The sequence below is a fragment of the Myotis yumanensis genome, unplaced genomic scaffold (assembly GCF_028538775.1).
Source record: "Myotis yumanensis isolate MYYU_CA2020_CCGP unplaced genomic scaffold, mMyoYum1.0.hap1 SCAF_1, whole genome shotgun sequence".
Lineage (NCBI taxonomy): Eukaryota > Metazoa > Chordata > Mammalia > Chiroptera > Vespertilionidae > Myotis > Myotis yumanensis.
In genome coordinates, this window is record NW_027223752.1 from 217,755,972 (window position 1) to 217,777,682 (window position 21,711).

Genomic DNA, 21,711 nt, shown 5'->3' on the forward strand with positions numbered 1-21,711 from the left:
TAAGCCAGGAAACTATAGAGCAATATCTCTTATGAATATAAAACAAATATCCTCAACAAAAATACCAGAAAACCTATTCAGCAACATATATAAAGGACTATACAACACAGCCAGGTGGAATTGATCCCAGGGATGCAAGGTTGATTTACCATCAGAAAATCAAACTAATATAATATACTACATATTAATAGAATAATGGACAAAAACCATATGAGCAATCTCAACAGACAGAAAGGAGCGTCTGATAAAATCCAACACCCCTTGACGATAAAAACATTTAACAAACTGGGAATAGAAATTAACTTCATAAACCTAAATAAAAAGGCATGCATGAAAAAACTACACCTAATATAATACTTTAATTAAGAAAGACAAAGCTTTCTCCCTAAGATTAGGAACACGAGAAGGATGTCTACTCTCAGTGCTTTTTATTCAACACTGTACTGAAGGTTCCAGGTAGGGTTTAGGCAGGAAAAAGAAATAAAATACATTGAGATAGGAAAGGAAGAAGTAGGTCTATCTTTATTCAAAGATGACATGATCTTGTACAGTTAACCCTTGAACAACATGGAAGTTAGAGGTGTTGACCCCTTATGCAGTAAAAAATCTGAATATAACTTTTGAGTCCCCCCAAAATTAACTACTAATAGCCTACTGTTGACCAGAAGTCTTACTGATAACAAACTACTGATTAACACATTTTGTATGTATGTGTTTAATAAACTAGTACTGTACCCTTACAATAAAGAAAGCTAAAGAAAAGAAAATGTTAAGAAAATCATAAGAAAAAATACATTTACAGTATTTACTGAAAAAAAATCCACGTATAAGAGTACCCAATTAGTTCAAACACGTGTAGTTCAAAGGTCAACTGTATATTGAAAATCCTAAGGAAACCACTAAAAATCTGTTGAAACTAGTGAGTTGAACAAGGTTATAGGATATAAGATCAATATACAAAAACCAGTTGTACTTCTATACAATAGCAATGAGCAATCAAAGATGAAATTAAAAAATTTAAATTCCATTTAAAAGCACAACAGAAAGAACAGAATAAATTTAGGAAATGTAAAATTTATACTCTGAAAATTACAAAACACAAAGAAGATCTGAATAAACTGAAAAACATCTCTTGTCAATGAATTGGGAGACAATGTGTTAAGTTGACAATACAGTGAGGCCTTGACTTACGAGTGTCCTGACTAACAAGTTTTTCGAGATACGAGCTGTCTCTGGGCCGATTTTTTGCTTTGAGTTGCGAGCTAAAATTCGGGTTACGAGCCAGATTCAGATACCCCACCGCTAGTTGGCCCAGCAAACGTCACAGTGAACGCCACAACATCAGCCCAGCATCACGTGTCTCACTCGTTCACGTTAATGATTTGACATATGAGTAATTTGAGTTACGAGCTCCGTCACGGAACAAATTAAACTCGTAAGTCAAGGCCCCACTGTATTTATCTACAGACTGAGTGCAATCACTATAAAACTCTTAGTTGACTTATTTACAGAAATTGACAAGCTGATCCCAAAATTCATATGGAAATTCAAGAGACCCAGAATAGCCAAAACAATCTTTTGTAAAAGAAGAATAAAGTTGAAGGACTCAAACTTCCAGATTTCAAACTTACTATAAAGCTACAATAATTAAGACAGTGTAGTACTAGCATTAGGATATCTAATAGAATAAAATTGAGAATTCAGAAATAAATCATCTCACTTAGGGCCAACTGATTTTTAACACTCCGGTGTGGGGTGAATTTCCCGCCAAAATATAAGATGGCGCGGGCAATTATTTAGGTTTCCCGCGCAAAATCAGGGATTTTTATGATACCTATTACCCCAATGGGTATGAAACGGTTCGCATACGCAGGTAGGTATCTTTGTGAACGGCAAACAAACAAATATTTGGTAATACGCAGTTACAATCGGCCCGAGTTTACACGTTTCCCGCACTCCACCGCAAATCTATATGAACCGAGTTAAGACGGCTCCCGCGGAGTACGCGCAATTCACGCGAGCCGACTTAACTCGTTTCCCCCACTCCAAGTGTTAACAAAGGTGCCAAAACAATTCAAAGAGGAATAGTTTTTTTCAACAAATGGTGCTGGGCAACTGGATATTCACATGGGAAAGAATAAGTTTGACCCCTACCTCACTCCATATAAAAAATATAACTCAAAATACACCACAGATATAAAGAGTTAAAACTATGAAACTCTAATTTTTTAAAAATATAGGGTATCTCTTTGTGACCTTGGATTTGACAGTGGTTTCTTAGACATGAGAGCAAAGTATAAGTAAAAGACAAAAAAGATAAATTGAATTTCTTCAAAATTAAAGAGTTTTGTGCTTCAAAGGACCCATAAAGAAAGCAAAAGAGAACCCTCAGAGTGAAAGAAAATATTTGCAAATCATATATTTGGTAGAGGACTTGTATCTAGAATATATAAGGAACACCTACAACTCAATAGTAATAAGGCAAATAACCCAATTAAAAATGGACAAAAAATATGAGTGGACATTTCTTCACAGAGTATATAGAGATTGCCAATAAACATATTAAAACATGTTCAATATCATTAGTCACCAGGGAAGTGCAAATTAAAACTACAAAAAGGTAACACTTCATATCCCCTAGGATGGCTATACCACAAAGACATAAGTGTTGATGAGGATATGGAGCAATTGGAACCTTCATACACTGCTGGTGGGACTACACAATGATGCAGCCACTTTGAAAAACAGTCTGGCAGTTCCTCAGATGGTTAAACAAAGTTACCACGTGATACCACAATTCTCCTAGGTATATACCCAACTGAAATGAAAACATGTACACATAAAAACTTGAACTTGAATATTCATAGCAGCATTATTTATAATAACCAAAAAGTGGAAAAAATATAAATGCCTATCAAGTTATCAATGGAGACATAAAATGGTATATTCATACATATATCGGCAATAAAAAGTAATGAAATACTGACCCAATGCCACAACAAGGAGGAGCCTTGAAAACTTTATGCTAAGTGCAAGAAGCCAGTCACAAAAGACCACCTGTCCCATGATTCCATTTATATAAAACTAGAGGCCCAGTGCACGAAATTCATGCACTCAGCGGGGGCGGGGGGTGTCCCTCAGCCTGGCCTGTGCCCTCTCTCGATGACGGCTTAAGCCACCAGTCGGACATCCTTAGCACTGCTGCGGAGATGGGAGAGGCTCCCACCACTGCTGCCGCGCTAGCCAGCTGTGAGCCTGGCTTCTGGCTAAGCAGTGCTCCCCCTGCATTGAGCGTCTGTCCCCTGGTGGTCAGTGCGTGTCATAGCGACCCATCATTCCCCTGTTTGGTTGCTTTGCATATTAGCCCTTTATTATATAAAATGTCTAGAATAGGCAAATCTATAGAAACAAAAAGTAGATAAGTGGTTGCCCAGAGCCGGGAGGAAAGGGAATAGGGCAATTAGGGAGTTACAGTGAAAGGGCACAGATTTCCTTTGGGGTGATGAAAACATTCTAAAATTGATTTGGGTAATGCTCACACAACTGCGAATATGCTAAAAACTTTATACTTTAAATGGGCAAATTTTGTAGTATGTGAACTGAATTATATCTCAGTGACTCTTTGCACATCTAATTTGTATTATGATTTTCTTACAGGCCTTATACCCTCTATTCATAGAATTGAGTGCATGAACAGGGTAAGTTTAAGTCAAGCGCTTGGCCTATTAAGAGCTAGACAATGAGATCTAATGACCTATATGTAGACCAAATGACCAGGGCAAAAGTTGAAACAAGGCTTTCACTTATATTTTAAAATAGGAACCTGAATGTCACACTGTTTATTTGCTGTGAATGGGAGTCTTTTGTAATAGTTTTTGCACCTGTTATTCCCTTAGAGTTTGGTCAGCCCTGTCCTCTTCCAAGCCTTCATAATTCATTTCCTCATGTCAGGAGTTCTGTTTAAATATTCGCCTCCTTCCAGCTTTGCTCCTTTAAAGTGTTTTTTCCCCCCTCAAATGTCTTTATGGGCAGACCATGATGAAAAAAGATAAAAATCAAGCAACCGTGAAGATAAGGAGGAAATAAATAAATGAGACATCTGACTTATGCAACACAAAACACCATTTGGGGCAAACGACATGCCATATATCCGCATGATCAATAACTGGCACGAAGTGGCTGGAACCCAAAGTGCTCAACAAGACAAGATTTATTATATACTTAAAAAATTAAGTTTAGCTTTTAGCCTAATGTCCAGGCACTGCAGACACTGGAATCTAATTTACTATTTATTGGAATACTAACTTGTTGACAGCACATTTTATGTGCCTTTACTTATTTCATCATTAAGTATAAAAGCTCAGGAAAGTAATTTGATTTTATCTCTTTTTACTTAAAACCATCTAACTTGTTTTAAACTATTCTTAGGGAAGGCCATTTATCATGCTTATGATAATGTGCTGAATTGGTCTGAAAACAAAAACCCAGCAGATACAAGCCCTAACAAATTTTAACCACTTGAAATCAGACATAATAATTTAAATACGAAGATTACTGAACAAACAATAGAGCAAACTATCAGAAACAAATCATAACCTCATGCTTTACTGAGAAACAAAACCAGACCCAGATTTGAATTCATAATGGCTTCACCCTATTTCTTCAAAGAGCTTTTACATTTAAATATTTTCCAAAATGTTTTCCCATGCCCCATGACATTACTGAAGAGAACAAAAATGTAAATATAGAGACAATAGCACTGGTTTAGTGTCTGAACAAGGATAGTCCTGAAATGAAGGTTGTTCCTCCAAGTTATTACAATGGGAAGCTACACACTCATTCCAATGATCCTGCTACTGCCCAGGGCATTTCCTCTGTAGGAATCATCACATTTTGTATTGAAAAAAAAACTCCTGTCACTTTATCGTTGGAGTTTGTTTTTATTACAAATGTTATTGTCCCTGCTTTAATGGGCTTTACATTTATAAGACACTAGAGGCCCTGCGCACAAATCTGTGCATGAGTAGCTCGCTGCTGCCTGCCTCAGCTGGCCACCCCACCTGACACCGCCGCAGGTATCTCTCTGCCCCTGGTAGCTTGCTTGCTGCCCCGCCCTCCTGTAGCTCTCCACCGCTTGTAGATTGGTCATGACGTTAAGGCACCCTAGCTAATTTGCATATTCATCTATTATTATATTAGATGGCTCTGAAAAGGCTTTTAGCTCTTTTAAAAAATCAAATCTATTCTTAAAGGGACTATATCTGCCACTACTAAAAATATTCAGAATAACACAGAGCAGTTTAGAAAGATTTGGACAGAAACATTCTTGTGCCATGGACATAACTTTCAAGGTCAATACAGACGAGAAGTCAGCACTCATTTGAGTTGGCTTAGGCCAGTGGTCGGCAAACTCATTAGTCAACAGAGCCAAATATCAAGAGTACAACGATTGAAATTTCTTTTGAGAGCCAATTTTTTTAAACTTAAACTATATAAGTAGGTACATTGTTATTAACTTAATTAGGGTACTCCTAAGGCTTAGGAAGAGCCACACTCAAGGGGCCAAAGAGCCGCATGTGGCTCGCGAGCCACAGTTTGCCAACCACTGGCTTAGGCAGTTGTGTTCCAGGACTAGAATGTTCATCTCACAGAAGAAGGTGAGCAGGGAGGAGTCTTAAACTTCAGAGTAGGTTTGTCAGATACTGTTTGCCCATGGTGAGTTATGCTTTATAGATATGCTAATTCTCACTCTAGTTAGAATGTCTTTCCCCAGATTAATGGTATATAAGAAAAACACACACCCTCTTCAGGTCTACTCACCCATATCCACGCTTGTACTAGGACTACTTTAGGTCACCTGCTGGTCATGAGGTATATGGGATCATGACTAAGACGCACATTTCTGGGAAAATCAGGTCCTTTATCAAGTCCAGGAAGGACTGGCTGGCCCCGATGGACATATACAACCACTAGAAGGAAAGAGGGTCCCAAAGTATGAGGTGGGATGATGCTTCATTCAGAGCCTCATGAAGAAAGCAAATTGCTCAGACGTGATGCCTCACTGTCTTGGGCGAGTTAGCCTCTGGGCAGCTTTAACAATGACTGATGGTCAGGAAGATCTGAGCCATCCACAAAGGCAGGTCCCCTGCCTCTGAAGGCTTCATGAACACAGAGGCAGAGAGAAGGGACCAGGAGTTGCTGGAGGCACAGAAGGAGCCACACACCAGAATCCACAGGGCGCCTGTGTGGAGTATGATAAGCTGGAGAACTCACTGCACCAAGGAAGCTCAGCCAGGCTGCGGCCAGGTACCAGATTCCTTCAGTGGAGGAACACCTGGCCTCCGACAAAGGATGTGACTGATGAAACCCAGCACAGGCTCTGTGCTTCCCTGGTCACTGTTGTTTATGACGGTCCTCTCTGTGAGACTGCAAACCCCATGAGGGCAGGGACCATGTCTGTTTTCAACACTCTGGTATCCACCGCACCCCCACAACTCGGCCTGGTGCAGAGCAGAGGCTCAAAGAAAGTCTGTGAATAAATGAATAAAGCTCCTTGGACCAAGCACCTTCATTTGCTGCTGGGGAACTAGGACAGACATCGGTGAGGAAGAAAGACAGGAGCCTGAAGGGTATATGCATAGGAGACTGTTTTCAGACAGGGTAAGAGGGACTTCTAGACAGAACACCACCACACATGTGACATGGCCTGCCCGTTGGCAGATGAGGTCATAGCATCATGATTTTAGAAGCTGAAAGGTCATAACATCATAATTCTGGGAGCTGGAAGGAAATAAAGATCAGGTAGAAGAAAACAGTTTCAGTTACTTTTCAGTGGTTTATAAATAACTATAGGCCCAGTGCACAATATTCGTGCATGGGTTGGGTCCCTAGGCCTGACCAGCGATCAGGGCTGATCAGGGCCTTCTTTCATTCCGTGCCGCCCCCTGGTGGTCAGCGCACATCATAGTGAGTGATCGAACTCCCAGTCTCCTGGTGGAACTCTTGAGGGGACACTTTGCATATTAGCCTTTTATATTTATAGATTATTGACAAAGTAAACCTCTAAAATGAGTGTTCTTTTTACTCTGCAAAGACTTGTTAAAAGCTCTCCTCTCCCTCCTGTAAGAAATAAAAAATGAGAATGGAAAGAAATAGCTATGCTGTGTTCAGAATTTGACCAGAGCTTCATGGTGACTGTACCCAATTGGGACGCTTAAATGTCACCTGCAAATGGGATTCTGTTTATTAAAGGACTCATCTTATTGGGTGGTTTCCAGTGTTGGGTAACCAGCCACAACTGAGCAGAATTAAACATTCCGCAAAGCGCAGCTCCTCCAGTAAATCTTCCCACAATTCCACTGCTCTCCACTTAGAAACATATTAGGCAGAAGAGTGTCTATACCAGGGGTGGGCAAACTTTTTGACTCGAGGGCCACAATGGGTTCTTAAACTGGACCCGAGGGCCGGAACAAAAGCATGGATGGAGTGTTTGTGTGAACTAATATAAATTCAAAGTAAACATCATTACATAAAAGGGTACGGTCTTTTTTTTTTTTTTAGTTTTATTCATTTCAAACGGGCCGGATCCGGCCCACGGGCCGTAGTTTGCCCACGGCTGGTCTATACACACAAAGTAACAGAAGAACAACAAAGCTATCTTGGGAAGTCAGGCATGAGAATTCCAGAAGAGCCATTCCATGATGCAGAAGCAGTGAGCTGTGATTATTTACAATTAAAATGGAGCAACTGAAGGTCAATTATGACATAAGGTTTTCCTTCCCTTCTTCCATCTCTATTCCTCTTTCCTTCCCCTTTTTATAAACTGATTCATGGATGGGAGAAAGATGATGTAACATTTTCACGTAATATTAACTTGGTAAAACCTGCTCGGGCTGTGACAGACAGGACCGGAACGCAAAGTGAGCTAGACAGATTGCAGAGCTGGTCTGAGGGAAATGATGTGTGGGTCAATGAGAGGATATGCATTTCACTTGAGAAAGAAGCGGACATTTGATTACTAGGAAATGGGAAAGGGCACATTAGTTGACAATGTGGAGAAAAGACCGAGGGCATCAGAACATATCCTGTCAATTATAAAGCCAATGGTGTGTTTTGGCAACCCAGGAGGCAAAATGCATTTTGAGATTCCTCAGTAGGCAGGCAGTAGGGTGGAAAAATGTGTGCAAAGAAGGAGACGGGGCTTCTTTTAGACCAGGAAGGATGTGGTGGGGAAAGAAGCGATAAAGAAAAGGTAGGTGGAAACAACTAATGAAGAACCTTCAGAGTGAGACTAATTGTTCAGTTTAGTAAATATTAGCAAGGTCAAGCTAGTATAAGGCTCACATAATTTAACTTAACCTATGACTCTGATGTGCATGGCGAATGGGTCCTGACTAGGCTGCTGATCAACTGAAGGCTGTCTTCGTGTCATTCCTTCTTCGCCAACTCCGTCCACACCTTTGGGGACCCCTGGACCCCCTGGGATTGGACCCCAGCAGAATGTACCTACTTTATTAAGTCTAAAAGGAGTATAGGTTTCCTGCCCAAGTCTCCATCCAGCCTCTGGTGGCGCGCCTTCCATGTGCCAGACACTTTGTGTGATTGCACCGAATTCTCATAACAATCCTGGCAAACAAACACTGTTCCATTCATTTTACAGAGAGGTCAACTATGTGTCCGAGATCAAGCACTCTGCCCAGTGTCACAGGACTAGTCATTTGTGGACCCAGAATCTAAATCCTAGTCTAACAGAAAAATGTATGCTGTTTCTGCAGGAGACCAATTCCAGCATGACAGCAGGGCTGCATCTGGGAATGGCTGAAGGCATTTCCCCAAACCTGAATAGGATACATTAAATTGATTCTTGGCTGCCAGACAGCTAAAAGGCATCTTAATCTACATGTTATTGCCTCCTACTGGCCAAACACCTGAACAGCTGTAGGCTAATTCCCCCATTCTGACAATGTTTCTGTATGCCCTTTGAAGTGTATATCTCTGCCTCGCCTCAGGACAAGTTGTGTTAATAAAAAGCATGGGGTCCTGGGGACGAAGAGAACCTAAGACCTTAGACTTTAAGACCTTAGAACTTAGCTCCTTTAGCTAAGCTCCTCTGACCCCCAAATGCCTTTCAAAATTATATCTCAGCTCTGGACTCTTTATTAGTCTCTGGATTCCTATTTAATCTTACACACAGCCTTTTCAAGATTCCTGAACCCTTCTTGATGCTGGGACAAGAACCCCGGCAGTTTCCACTAGACCCTATACATGAAATAATGTGCTGCAATTTATGGAATCTATAATATCAGTTGTAGGATGCTCCAATAATGTATGTTCCACTGAAAAAGAGATGCACTGCCAATTACATCTTCACATATGACACACCACTTATTTGTAAGATGAATCCTGATTTCTGAGATGTCAAAATGGGGGAAAAGCATGCCTCTTACAATGAATGAAATCTGGTCACTATTGTTTAAGGAAGATTATCTGAGCAGCTATGAACAATCTGGACCAGAACACAGGAAAGATAGAGAAAAGGTTGCCGCTGTCATTCAGCTGCTAAGAAAAGGAAGCCTGAGTAAAGACAGAGCCTTGTGACATGGAAAGAGAAGGTGAACTAAGAAACACGTTGGCAAAAGTAAGGGCACTTACTGAACACTGTCAGTCAAATAACATTTCATTTAAATGCTTTGTCTTCTTCTGAAGCCATGTGTGTTCTCTGCTCTGAGTGGGGCTGATAGTCATTCCATTCAGCTGTTTCCATCTCTGAGCAGTCAGGCTACATATTTATTACACACACAATTGAAGTTCACATAACCAGAGAGTCTGGAGCATTTTCATTAAGTATCTTAGTTGGAAAGTAAAAAGGACATACCAGAAAACAGACTGCCACGTAGACATATAGATAAAAGTGTGTGGCCTTGCTTAAAATGTAACTCCATATCCTATCCATTTAGTTTAAGAAAGATTTAACTAAATGGCCTACTATGTGCCAGATACTTGACTAATCATTGGGATAAGATGAGTAAGACACATCCAGCCGTGAGAACTTTCCGATCTTACAGACAGGTGATGAAAAAGTTGACCTAACCAGGTGTCTCATTATCTCCCCTGCTTGCTCTAGTCCATGCCATGGCCATTTCTGACCCGATCATTTTCCTACTTCTACCATTCTTCCCCATCCCATCCTTGCTCCTCACAGAGCTTGTGTAACTCTTAACCGTAAGTCATATCATGTCACTCTTTTCTTTCTTACTCGGTAAAATTCTAAGTCCTTAATCTTGGCCCATAAGGTCCCATATGATCTGACTTTGATGGCACTTGCTACAATAATTTCTCATACTCCACTTTGCACTTGGCTTCTTTACTGTTCCTAGAATATTCTAAACATACTCACCCCTCAGGCCCTGTTGCCTACACCCAGCACATTCCTCCCTAATGTCTCCGTGACTTGCTCTATCACTATCTACAGATCTCTGCTCAAAGGTAGTTTTATTATTGAGTCCTTCTCTGGCACTCCTTACCCCCCTTATCATAATGGCTTTACTTTTCTTAGAAATATTGACTAGGAAAAAAAAGCATCTATTACCACTGGAACTTATTTGTTGTTTGCCTCTTCTAACAATATTGGTTTGCTCGTGTATTTCCAACACTTGCAATGTTGACTGCCATGTGGTCAAGGGTCAACAAATGTGTCTTGAATGAACTGGATGAATGGCCGGGAGTTATGCATAGGATTTTAGGGGAGCAATGAGAAAAGTGTAAGGCATATTCTGGGAGGGACGGGAGACAAGAGAAGTCCTCCATACGCAAGTAATATTGGGCTGAGGCTTCCTCCATTCACATTCTCATGCAGGTATTCATTCGTTCATTCAACACATTCTTACGGAGTTTTCCTCTATGATAGGAACTATTCTAGGACCAGGAATATGGGTGTCACAAAGGCAGACAAGTCCCTCTTCTTGTAGAACTTACCCTCTAGAGGGAGAAAGACAACAAGTAAGCCAATGCATGAGTAAATAAGAAAAACATCCAATATTGACACATGCAATGCAAAGAACTAAAACAGGACGACGTAAAAGAATGCCTAAGTGGTTATTTTAGATTGGGTCATTAGGGCAGTGACGTTTCAGTGAGACCTGAAGGACAATAGGAAGATGAGCAGATGAGCCATTCCTATAGGGAGAGAACATCAAGGGCAAAATCCGTAAGTGGGAATGGGCTTGAAGTGTTCAAGGAACCAGATGGAGGACACGTAGCTGCAGGGCAGCAGGCAAGAGAAGAGGGCATGACTTAAGATCAGATAGGAAGAGTATTAGGAGTAAATAGACTTGGGAGGTGATACAAGGGAAGAGCCAGATCGAAAAAGGTTGTAGGTGGCAAGGTGCATGAAATAGATTGGGATGATTGAGTAACTCGAGGAAATTCATTTCTCCTGGGTTCAGTGCACAGCCAAGGACGGATTCTAGACTACTGTCTGGGTAAGTTGTTTTTTTTTTTTTTTTTTTTTCCATGAAGCTCTGGCACCATATTTTGTTGCAGTTGGAAAGAGAACCATCTTTCTAGAAAACATATCTTCATGGAGATCAATAATCAATCTACCAGAAAAGACCATACCAAGATGTATATTCTTAGAAGGTTCAGTTATTATATTATTTGAGCTCCTGTTAAGCTTAGAAGCTGGGAAGCCAATGCAACCTTGCATATTTTAATCTACACACAACCTGAAACCTGCAAGCTGTCACCACCCCCATTTTAGACACTTAACTGAAGGACTGGCAGGTTAAGTCACTCAGTGTAGACAGTTGGGGCTCAGTTCCGCTTCTGCTCTGCCCACCGCTGTTTGCACCGCTGTCCAGCCTCTCATCAAGTGATTCATTGAACCTGCCTCGAATGATACTTGCCATCCATTTACCCTATGAATCTTGCTTGCTACAATTTTTCCTTTGGCGTTATCTGTCTTCTCCTGTGCCTGCCTATGATTTAGAGAATGTATTTCTCTAATTTTCTCCTCAGCTAGTCCTAATCAATACCATGTTTTATGGAAGGTGTTCTGTAGCTCAAAGACTTCCTCCCTCTACTGACAAAAATGACACAAACCAACTCCCTCAATGATGGGATTACTATACTTGCACACATTTCTTCCTCGATAGTAACGGAGTCCCCAAGGTTGTCTTGAGTCTTTAGGAATCTTGACAGGTCAACATTTTTTTTTTTTAATATATTTTATTGATTTTTTACAGAGAGGAAGGGAGAGAGATAGAGAGTTAGAAACATCGATGAGAGAGAAACATCGATCAGCTGCCTCCTGCACACCTCCCACCGGGGATGTGCCCGCAACCAAGGTACATGCCCTTGACCGGAATCGAACCTGGGACCCCTCAGTCCGCAGGCTGACGCTCCATCCACTGAGCCAAACCAGCTTTGGCAGGAATCTTGACAGGTCAACATTTTTGTTATAGTTGTGATCCTGTTATCAGCAGAACCAGATTCCTCAAGGAAAGTAATGCTAAACTCACAACAAGAAATCTAATTTAGGTTCACAAGTTAACAAGCAAACAGTAACTACTCAATATGTATGTCAGTGCCCTGTGGCTGACCAATTATGTATTGAGATTGAAGTAATCTGAGACTATTACTTTATGCAACATAACAGAAGGCATCCTGAGGTCTAACAAGATAAAATATATGTCCAGGAGAAAAAAGATGAAGGGTGAAATCTTCTTTCACGAACAATGGTGCACCACAAACCTCGAGTACATATTCCTCACTTAACAATGTAAATACATAGTTAAGACCTAGCACAGGAGAATTAAGATTTCCATTGTCAATGAGGTTGAAAAAAGTCTGTCTAAATGTTATCTGTTGCAGGAGTCATTTATTTTTCAACTTTTGGATGTCCAAGAGAGATTCAAGTTTTCAAGTACTGTTCTATTCGGTGGCCACATCAATGATGTCCACAAATGCCAGGGTTTTCATAACGTGAGCAATGATATGCACAGTTCCTGTCTCTTGCCAGCGTTTTCATAAACTTTAGCAGTTACCTTTTTTTTTTTTTTTTTTTTTTTTTTTTTGGTAAATGGCAAATTCCTGAAATTCCTGAAATGCTAAAGGCAAGACAGAAGGCGGGGACTGCTTAGACTGCTGAAAGGAAATACCTGTGAGAAAGTTGGTCCCAATTTTCAGATGCCAAACATTTTTAGAGACCAGAGCTCAAAGGCAGGTGCTCAACAACCTTCACATTTTTCATAATAGTGGACATTGCCAAAGAGCACATAAACGTGGTTAGAAGAAAAAGACACGAAACAGGCAGGGTCCAAGAAGCAGCACAGAAGGGCAAAACATGGGAAATGACTAAATATTGTATCTCCATTTTCCAGTGTTTCTTTTTACCCACACTTACAGGAATGACATTTTTCAGGGTTTAAAATTAGTCTTTTCTAGCACCCACATTGTGACAAGAAACAAATACAAACATTAGCTATTTAGCTGACATAATTAAGAATGAAAATAACATCAGAGTTACCTGAAATTCTAATCCATAATTTTCTCTGCAGAATTCTCTCAATTTAGGATACACATTTTCTCTTAGTGCCTGTCTTTCTGCTCCCGTGTCTGTAGTAGAAAAAAAACAATACACACAGAAAATGAATTACGTCCACATATATATATTTCTGGGGAAAAGAAAGCTTACAAATAAACATTAACAATAGTATGATCAAGCTGGGGTGCCGCATTGTGAAATAATGGGATATTTTACTGGGTGGGGGGGACCTGCTCTTCACCGAGCAGGGGGAGCAGAGACCCCCCCACCAGGCACCCACAAGAAGCCTGCAGGACGGATGGGAGCCCCACTGCTCACTTCTGCGTGCGCTGGCAGAGCTGAGAATTCACAGTTGATCTTTTTTATTTTTTTAATTCTTCACCCAAGGACATGGGTAAGAGGGAGAGGGAGAGGGGGAGAGAGAATCATCGATGTGAGAGTGAAACATCAACTGGCTGCCTTCCATATGGGAATGGAACCAATGACCTTTCAGTGCATGGGTTGACGCTACACACCAGCCAGGGCCACAGATGATTCTTTAGGCCCAAGTAGACCCTCACATGGAGCTCTTAGCCATGGCCCCACTGTCTTTGGACAAGGTAAAAGGAAAAATTACAGGGCTATCAGGTGTTTTAGCCCCAATAAGTATAACTTTCAGAACACACACATACACACAGATTAATCTAGTTTCTGACTTCCAGAAAATCCAGGCTCTATCACCATTTCCTATTGTATTTAGACATACGATGACTTTTACAAAATTTAGGACAGCATCCATGCAATCAGGACTATAATTAGGAAAGGCGAATTGTGGGAGCCAACACCCCAAACTAGCAGATTCCACAAACTGTACAGTCGATCAACCAGAGTTAAACTGAGTAACATCTCCCACCTTGGATTTAAGGACTTCTGTTATATCAGAGAGGGGATTGTTTTACAGGTGCCACATTATGTCACAGCTTGGAAATAAAATATTTTTTATTTTAGATGTCATAAAAAATGAAAGAAGGAACAGAGAACCCGAAACCAGAAGACCCACGGACTGTGTGTGCCCTTCATGGTGACTATTTGGCACAGAAAGGGATTCCACAGCCAGTGCTGGACTATGCTGTGCATCAAAGACGACACGAAGATTCTTACAGCAGAGAGGTGGTTCCTCGCCCAACAACCTTCAGTGCAAGATGAGATGTGGACTTTGAAAAATGAGGTTAATGTGTTATCTCATGAAAAGTACCATTTTCTCAATATACCTCAATCCCAGCCAAACGAGGAAACATTTGCCTACCACCTTTATAGCTGAGGAACCAATTTAAAAGAATTTCCTTATTATTCTTAAGCAGACCAGTCCAAGCAAACTTGACCATCTGCTGTGTTGACCTGCTTACTTTCCTGCTGTTCTGAAGCCTGTTTTGAGATGTAAATAACCAATCTCTAGAGTCTGCAATGCAGCTGCAGACTGACAGGGTGTCGGGAACCAGTGTTTACACTGAAACGGAAGATTCAATACAAGGTCTTCCAGGGTTACCCTGTGATCCAAGTGAAGGGGGTCTTTCCAACAGCAGCTCCCCCATGGGCCTAAGTCCAAAGGAAAGCAGGCAGCCCAAGCTGAGGACGGTACATTTGCTCAGTGCCCGCATGCTGTGATGGCACTGGTGGAGGCAGTATATTCAAGTTTTAAAAAAATATTTGTTTGATTTTAGAAAGAGAAAAAGGAAAGGGAGAGAGAGGGGGTGGGAGAGAGAGAGGAAGAAACATCAATTTGTTGCTTCCACTTATTTATGTATTCACTGGCAGCAGCTTGTATGTGCCCTGACCGGGGATTGAACCCATAACCTTGGCATATCAAGAAGACGCACTAACTAACTGAGCTACCAAAACAGGGCCTTAAGCTTTTATGACTTTATATAATTTAGATAATCTTGGGATCAGACGCCCATCTTCCCTCAGCCCATTTTAAGTGATGAAAACACTAACCTCACGTATTCAAACATTCTCTCTCAAAGGCTGCAGATGTTTAAACCCAAAATAAGAAAACAAAACAAAAATCACTATGAAAATAAACAATCAGATGTGGAAGTTGGGAATATATTAAACAATGACTATTGTTAACACATTTCGTACCACTCAGGAGTTTTCTCGTGTTTCGCGCGCCATCTGTTAAGGACCGCTCACGAGTGTTCTCGTTTTTCACGCCCATGGAAAAAGGAGCGAATCTAGATACTTATGTAAATTTTGTTTGGTCTCTCTTCATAGAGGAAAATGTTTTACGCAGTACCATACGTTAAAAAAGCACTAGGAACTTTAATTGTTTAATTGTTTTTGTAAATAAAAATGTTATAATTTTTTTTTTTTTATTTTTTTATTTTTTTTTTTTAATTTTTCGCTTAAAGTATTACAAAGGGTATTACATAAGTATCCTTTCCCCCCCCCCTTGACAAACCCCTACCCTCCCTTACCCCCCAGTGTCTTATGTCCATTAGTTATGCTTATATGCATGCATACAAGTCCTTCGGTTGATCTCTTACTCCCCTCCCTCCTGTCCCCCAACTCTCTCTGGCCTTCCCACTGCAGTTTGACAATCAGTTTGAGGCAGCTCTGCCTCTGTATCTATTATTGTTCAAAAGTTTGTAATGGTCTTTATTATCCATGAATGAGTGAGATCATGTGGTATTTTTCCTTCATTGACTGGCTTGTTTCACTTAGCATAATGCTCTCCAGTTCCATCCATGATGTTGCAAATGGTAGGAGTTCCTTCTTTTTAACAGCAGCATAGTATTCCATCGTGTAGATGTACCACAGCTTTCTAATCCATTCATCTACTGATGGGCACTTAGGCTGTTTCCAGATCTTAGCTATGGTGAATTGTGCTGCTATGAACATCTGGGTGCATATATCCTTTCTGATTGGTGTTTCTGGTTTCTTGGGATATATTCCTAGGAGTGGGATCACAGGGTCAAATGGGAGTTCCATTTCCAATTTTTTGAGGAACCTCCATACTGCCTTCCATAGTGGCTGCACCAGTCTGCATTCCCACCAGCAGTGCACAAGTGTTCCTTTTTCTCCACATCCTCTCCAGCACTTGTCGTTTGTTGATTTGTTGATGATGGCCATTCTGACAGGTGTGAGATGGTACCTCATTGTTGTTTTGATTTGCATCTCTCGGATGATTAGTGACTTTGAGCATGTTTTCATATGTCTCTTGGCTTTCTGAATGTCCTCTTTTGAAAGGTGTCTATTTAGATCCTTTGCCCATTTTTTGATTGGATTGTTTATCTTCTTTTTGTTAAGTTATATGAGTTCCCTATAAATTTTGGAGATTAAGCCCTTATCAGATATGACGTTGGCAAATATGTTTTCCCACGAGGTGGGTTTTCTTGTTGTTTTGTTGATGGTTTCTTTTGCTGTGCAGAAGCTTTTTATTTTGATGTAGTCCCATTTGTTCAGTTTCTCTTTAGTTTCAACTGCCCTAGGAGCTGTATCAGTGAAGAAATTGTTTTGGCATATGTCTGAGATTTTGCTGCCTTTGTATTCTTCTAGAATTTTTATGGTTTCCTGTCGTACATTTAAGTCCTTTATCCATTTTGAGTTTATTCTTGTGTATGGTGTAAGTTGGTGGTCTAGTTTCATTTTCTTGCATATGTCTGTCCAATTTTCCCAACACCATTTATTGAAGAGACTATCTTGGCTCCATTGTATGTTCATGCCTCCTTTGTCAAAAATTAATTGAGCATATTGGTTCGGGCTAATTTCTGGACTCTCTATTCTATTCCACTGATCTATATGCCTGTTCTTGTGCCAGTACCAGGCAGTTTTGAGAACAGTGGCTTTGTAATACAGCTTGATATCTGGCATTGAGATCCCACCTACTTTGTTCTTTCTCAGGATCGTTGCAGCTATTCTGGGTCTTTTTTTATTCCAGATGAATTTTTGGAGAGTTCGTTCTAGATCTGTGAAGAAGGCCATTGGTATTTTAATGGGAAGTGCGTTGAATGTATAGATTGCTTTGGGTAGTATGGACATTTTAATGATGTTGATTCTACCAATCCAAGAACATGGTATGTTCTTCCATCTGTTTATGTCTTCCTCTATCTCTTTTTTCAACGTCCTGTAGTTTTCTGAGTAGAGGTTTTTAACCTCTTTAGTTAAGTTTATTCCTAGGTATCTTAATTTTTTTGGTGCGATGGTAAATGGGATTGTTTTTCTGATCTCCCTTTCTGAAAGTTCACTATTGGTGTATAGAAATGCCTCAGATTTCTTGGGGTTAATTTTGTATCCTGCTACATTGCCAAATTCATGTATTAAGTCTAGTAGCTTTTTGATGGAGTCTCTAGGGTTTTGTATGTATAATATCATGTCATCTGCAAATAAGGACAGTTTTACTTCCTCTTTTCCAATTTGGATGCCTTTTATTCCTTCTTCTTGCCGAATTGCAATGGCTAATACTTCCAGTACTATGTTGAACAGGAGTGGTGAGAGTGGGCATCCCTGTCTTGTTCCTGTTCTTAGGGGAAATGGTGTTAGTTTTTGTCCATTGAGTATGATGTTGGCTGTGGGCCTGTCATATATGGCTTTTATTATGTTGAGGTATGATCCTTCTATTCCCACCTTTCTGAGAGTTTTTATCAAAAATGGGTGTTGGATTTTGTCGAATGCTTTTTCTGCATCAATTGATATGACCATGTGGTTTTTTTCTTTCAATTTGTTTATGTGATGTATCACATTTATTGATTTACGGATGTTGTACCATCCTTGCATCTCTGGGATGAATCCTACTTGGTCATGGTGTATGATCCTTCTGATGTACTGCTGGATCCGATTTGCTAAGATTTTGTTGAGGATTTTGGCATCTATGTTCATGAGGGATATTGGCCTGTAATTCTCTTTCATTGTGATGTCTTTACCTGGTTTTGGTATTAGGGTGATGCTGGCTTCATAGAATGAGCTTGGAAGCGTTCCTTCCTCTTGAATTTTTTGTAGTAGTCTGAGGAGGGTAGGTTTTAGTTCTTCCTTGAATGTTTGGTAGAACTCCCCTGTGAAGCCGTCTGGCCCTGGGCTTTTGTTTGCTGGAAGCTTTCTGATGACTGCTTCAATTTCTTCCATAGTTATTGGCCTATTGAGGTTTTTAGATTCTTCCTGATTGAGTTTTGGAATGTTGTATTTTTCTAGGAATTTGTCCATTTCCTCCAGGTTGTCCAGTTTGTTGGAGTAGAGTTGCTCGTAGTATTGTTTAACAATCATTTGTATTTCTGTGGGGTCTGTTGTTATTTCGCCTCTATCATTTCTGATTTGGTTTATTTGGGACCTCTCTCTTTGCTTCTTGGTGAGCCTGGCTAGGGGTTTGTCAATCTTGTTTATCCTTTCAAAGAACCAGCTCTTGGTTTCATTGATTTTCTGTATTGTTTTTTTGGTCTCTATTTCATTGATTTCTGCTCTAATCTTTATTATCTCCTTCCTTCTGCTCACTCTGGGGTTTTCTTGTTGCTCTCTTTCTAATTCTTTGAGTTGTAGAGTTAGATGATTGACTACCATTTTTTCTTGTTTTTTGAGATAGGCCTGTAGAGCTATAAACTTTCCTCTCAGGACTGCTTTCATTGTGTCCCAGAGGTTTTGGATTGTTGTGTTTTCATTGTCATTAGTGTCCAGGATGTTTTTAATTTCTTCTTTGATGTCATCGGTAACCCAATCAATATTTAATAACATGCTATTCAGCTTCCAAGTGTTTGAGTATTTTGGGTTGGTTTTATTGTAGTTTATTTCTAACATTATGCCATCGTGGTCTGAGAAGAAGCTTTTTATGATTTCAATCTTCTTGAATTTGTGGAGACTTTGCTTGTGACCCAATATGTGGTCTATTTTTGAATATGTCCCATGAGCACCTGAGAGGAATGTATATTCCGCAGCTGTGGGGTGAAGTGTTCTGAAGATGTCAATTAAGTCCATCTGATCTAGTGAGTCATTTAGGATTGCTGTTTCTTTGCTGAGTTTTTGTCTAGTGGATTTATCCAGTGATGTCAGTGGTGTATTAAAGTCCCCTACTATGATTGTATTGTTGTCGATCTCTCCCCTGATATCTTCCAGAAGTTTTCTTATGTATGTGGGTGCTCCTGCATTGGGTGCATATATGTTTACCAGGGTTATATCTTCTTGTTGTATTGATCCCTTTAGTATTATGAAGTGGCCTTCCTTATCTCTGGTTATGGCCTTCACTTTGAGATGTATTTTGTCAGATATAAGTATTGCTACCCCAGCTTTCTTTTCCTTTCCATTTGCGTGAAAGATATTTTTCCATCCCTTCACTTTCAGTCTGTGTGAGTCCCTTCTAATGAGGTGGGTCTCTTGTAGACAGCAGATGTATGGGTCATGTTTTTTTATCCATTCAGCCACTCGATGTCTTTTGGTTGAAGCATTTAGTCCATTTACATTTAAAGTTATTATTGAAAGGTATTTGTTTGTAGCCATTTCTTTTTTGTGTGTGTGTATGTGGCTGTTTTCTTTCTGAGCTTGATATTTCTTCTTTTTACACCAGTCCCTTTAGCATTTCTTGCATGGCTGGCTTGGTGGTGATAAACTCCCTTAGCCCTTTTTTGTCTGTGAAGCTTCTTATTTCCCCTTCAATTTTGAATGATAGCCTTGCTGGATAGAGTATTCTTGGATTCAGTCCTTTGCTTTGCATCACTTTGTAGATTTCCGTCCATTCTTTTCTGGCCTGATGTGTTTCTGTTGAGAAATCATTTGATAATCTAATGGGAGATCCCTTGTATGTTACTTTCCGTCTCTCTCTTGCAGCCTGTAAGATTCTCTCTTTATCCTGAACATTTGCCATGGTAATTATGATGTGTCTTGGTGTGGGTCTTTTCGGGTTCACCTTGTTTGGAACTCTCTGGGCTTGTGTGACTTTTTTCTTCCCCACCTCAGGGAAGTTTTCTGATATTATTTCTTCGAATAGGTTTTCTAATCCATGTTCGTCTTTCTGTTGCTCTGGCACCCCTATTATTCGTATGTTGTTTCGTTTCATGTTGTCCCAAAGCTCCCTTAGGCTCTCCTCCTGTCTTTTAATTTTTTTCTCCATTTGCCGTACAGTTTGAGTGTGTTTTGCTTCCTTGTCTTCTAATTCACTAATTCGGTCCTCCGCTTCTCCCAGTCTACTGTTGATACTTTCAATGGAGTTTTTTATTGAAGCTATGTCACTCTTCATTTCTTCTTGGGACTTACTTAAGTTGTTGATTTTTTCATCTGTTTCTTCTAGCTTCTTGCATAAGTAGTTGAGTTTTTCATCTGTTTCTTCTTGCTTCTTGAACATGTGGTGCATGTACTCTAGGAACCTTATTCTGAATTCTTTTTCCGTCATGTTGCATATCTCTGTCTCACTTAGCTGCTTTTCTGGGGAGTCCTCCTTTTCTTTCCTTTGGGGGTTTCTTTGCCTACCCATGTTTGATCTCGCTGACATATGTAGATGTTGAGATGTTCAGTGGCTGCTCCCTGGGTGGCAGGGGCTCCTTGGGTTGTGGTTGCTGCTCAGATGGTTGCGGTAGCAGCTGCTTTCCAGTTGGCAGCAGCTCCTCTGGTGGGTGTTGTTCACAGCTGTGTTGGCTCTTCTGGCTGGTAGGGGGAGGCTTCAAGTACAGTTGCTGTTCCACAGACAGAGGGTGTGGTGATCAGGAGGCTGTGGTGATCAGGAGGCTGCGGTGCTCAGGGGGCTGCTGTTGCTTGGATCGGTCTGGGAAACGCTCCTCTCTTATGGGCACTGCATGGTCTGATCAGTTCCTCAGGATGCCCCCTTTAGTCTCAGTTCTCCGCAATCACAAAATCCAAATCTCAAATCTCCTGGCGCCAGCAAACCCGCGGAACTCCTTACCCTGGTCAGGGTCTGTGTCTGTCCCAAGAGACGCGGCTGTCTGCCATGCGGTCTCCCTCCGACCCTCTGGGCTCAGGTCTGGCAAACTTTCCTGCCCAGATCCCTGGTTTTTAACCTTTCCAGGGGAGGTCTGCCCTTCCAGGCTGCAAGCCGTCTCACCAGCTGAGTAAATTTGCCAATTCGGGGTGGGTGTTATTAGTTTCAGCTGCTTACTCCGTTTGCTCCGGGACAAGACCTGGGACGCGTCTGCCTATATCGCCGCCATCTTCCAACCGCCCAAAATGTTATAATTATTGAAAAACAACACCTAAAG

The 21,711-nt window shown here is 40.7% G+C and overlaps 1 protein-coding gene across 1 annotated transcript in view; it reads right to left on the reverse strand.

Moving 5' to 3' along the window:
- Positions 1-21,711, reverse strand: part of NWD2 (NACHT and WD repeat domain containing 2) — a 153,505-nt gene that overhangs the window by 80,794 nt on the left and 51,000 nt on the right. The window contains exon 2 of the mRNA XM_070398151.1: positions 13,526-13,614. Within this exon, the coding sequence (XP_070254252.1) occupies positions 13,526-13,614 (89 nt within the window). The remainder of the gene's footprint in view (positions 1-13,525; positions 13,615-21,711) is intronic.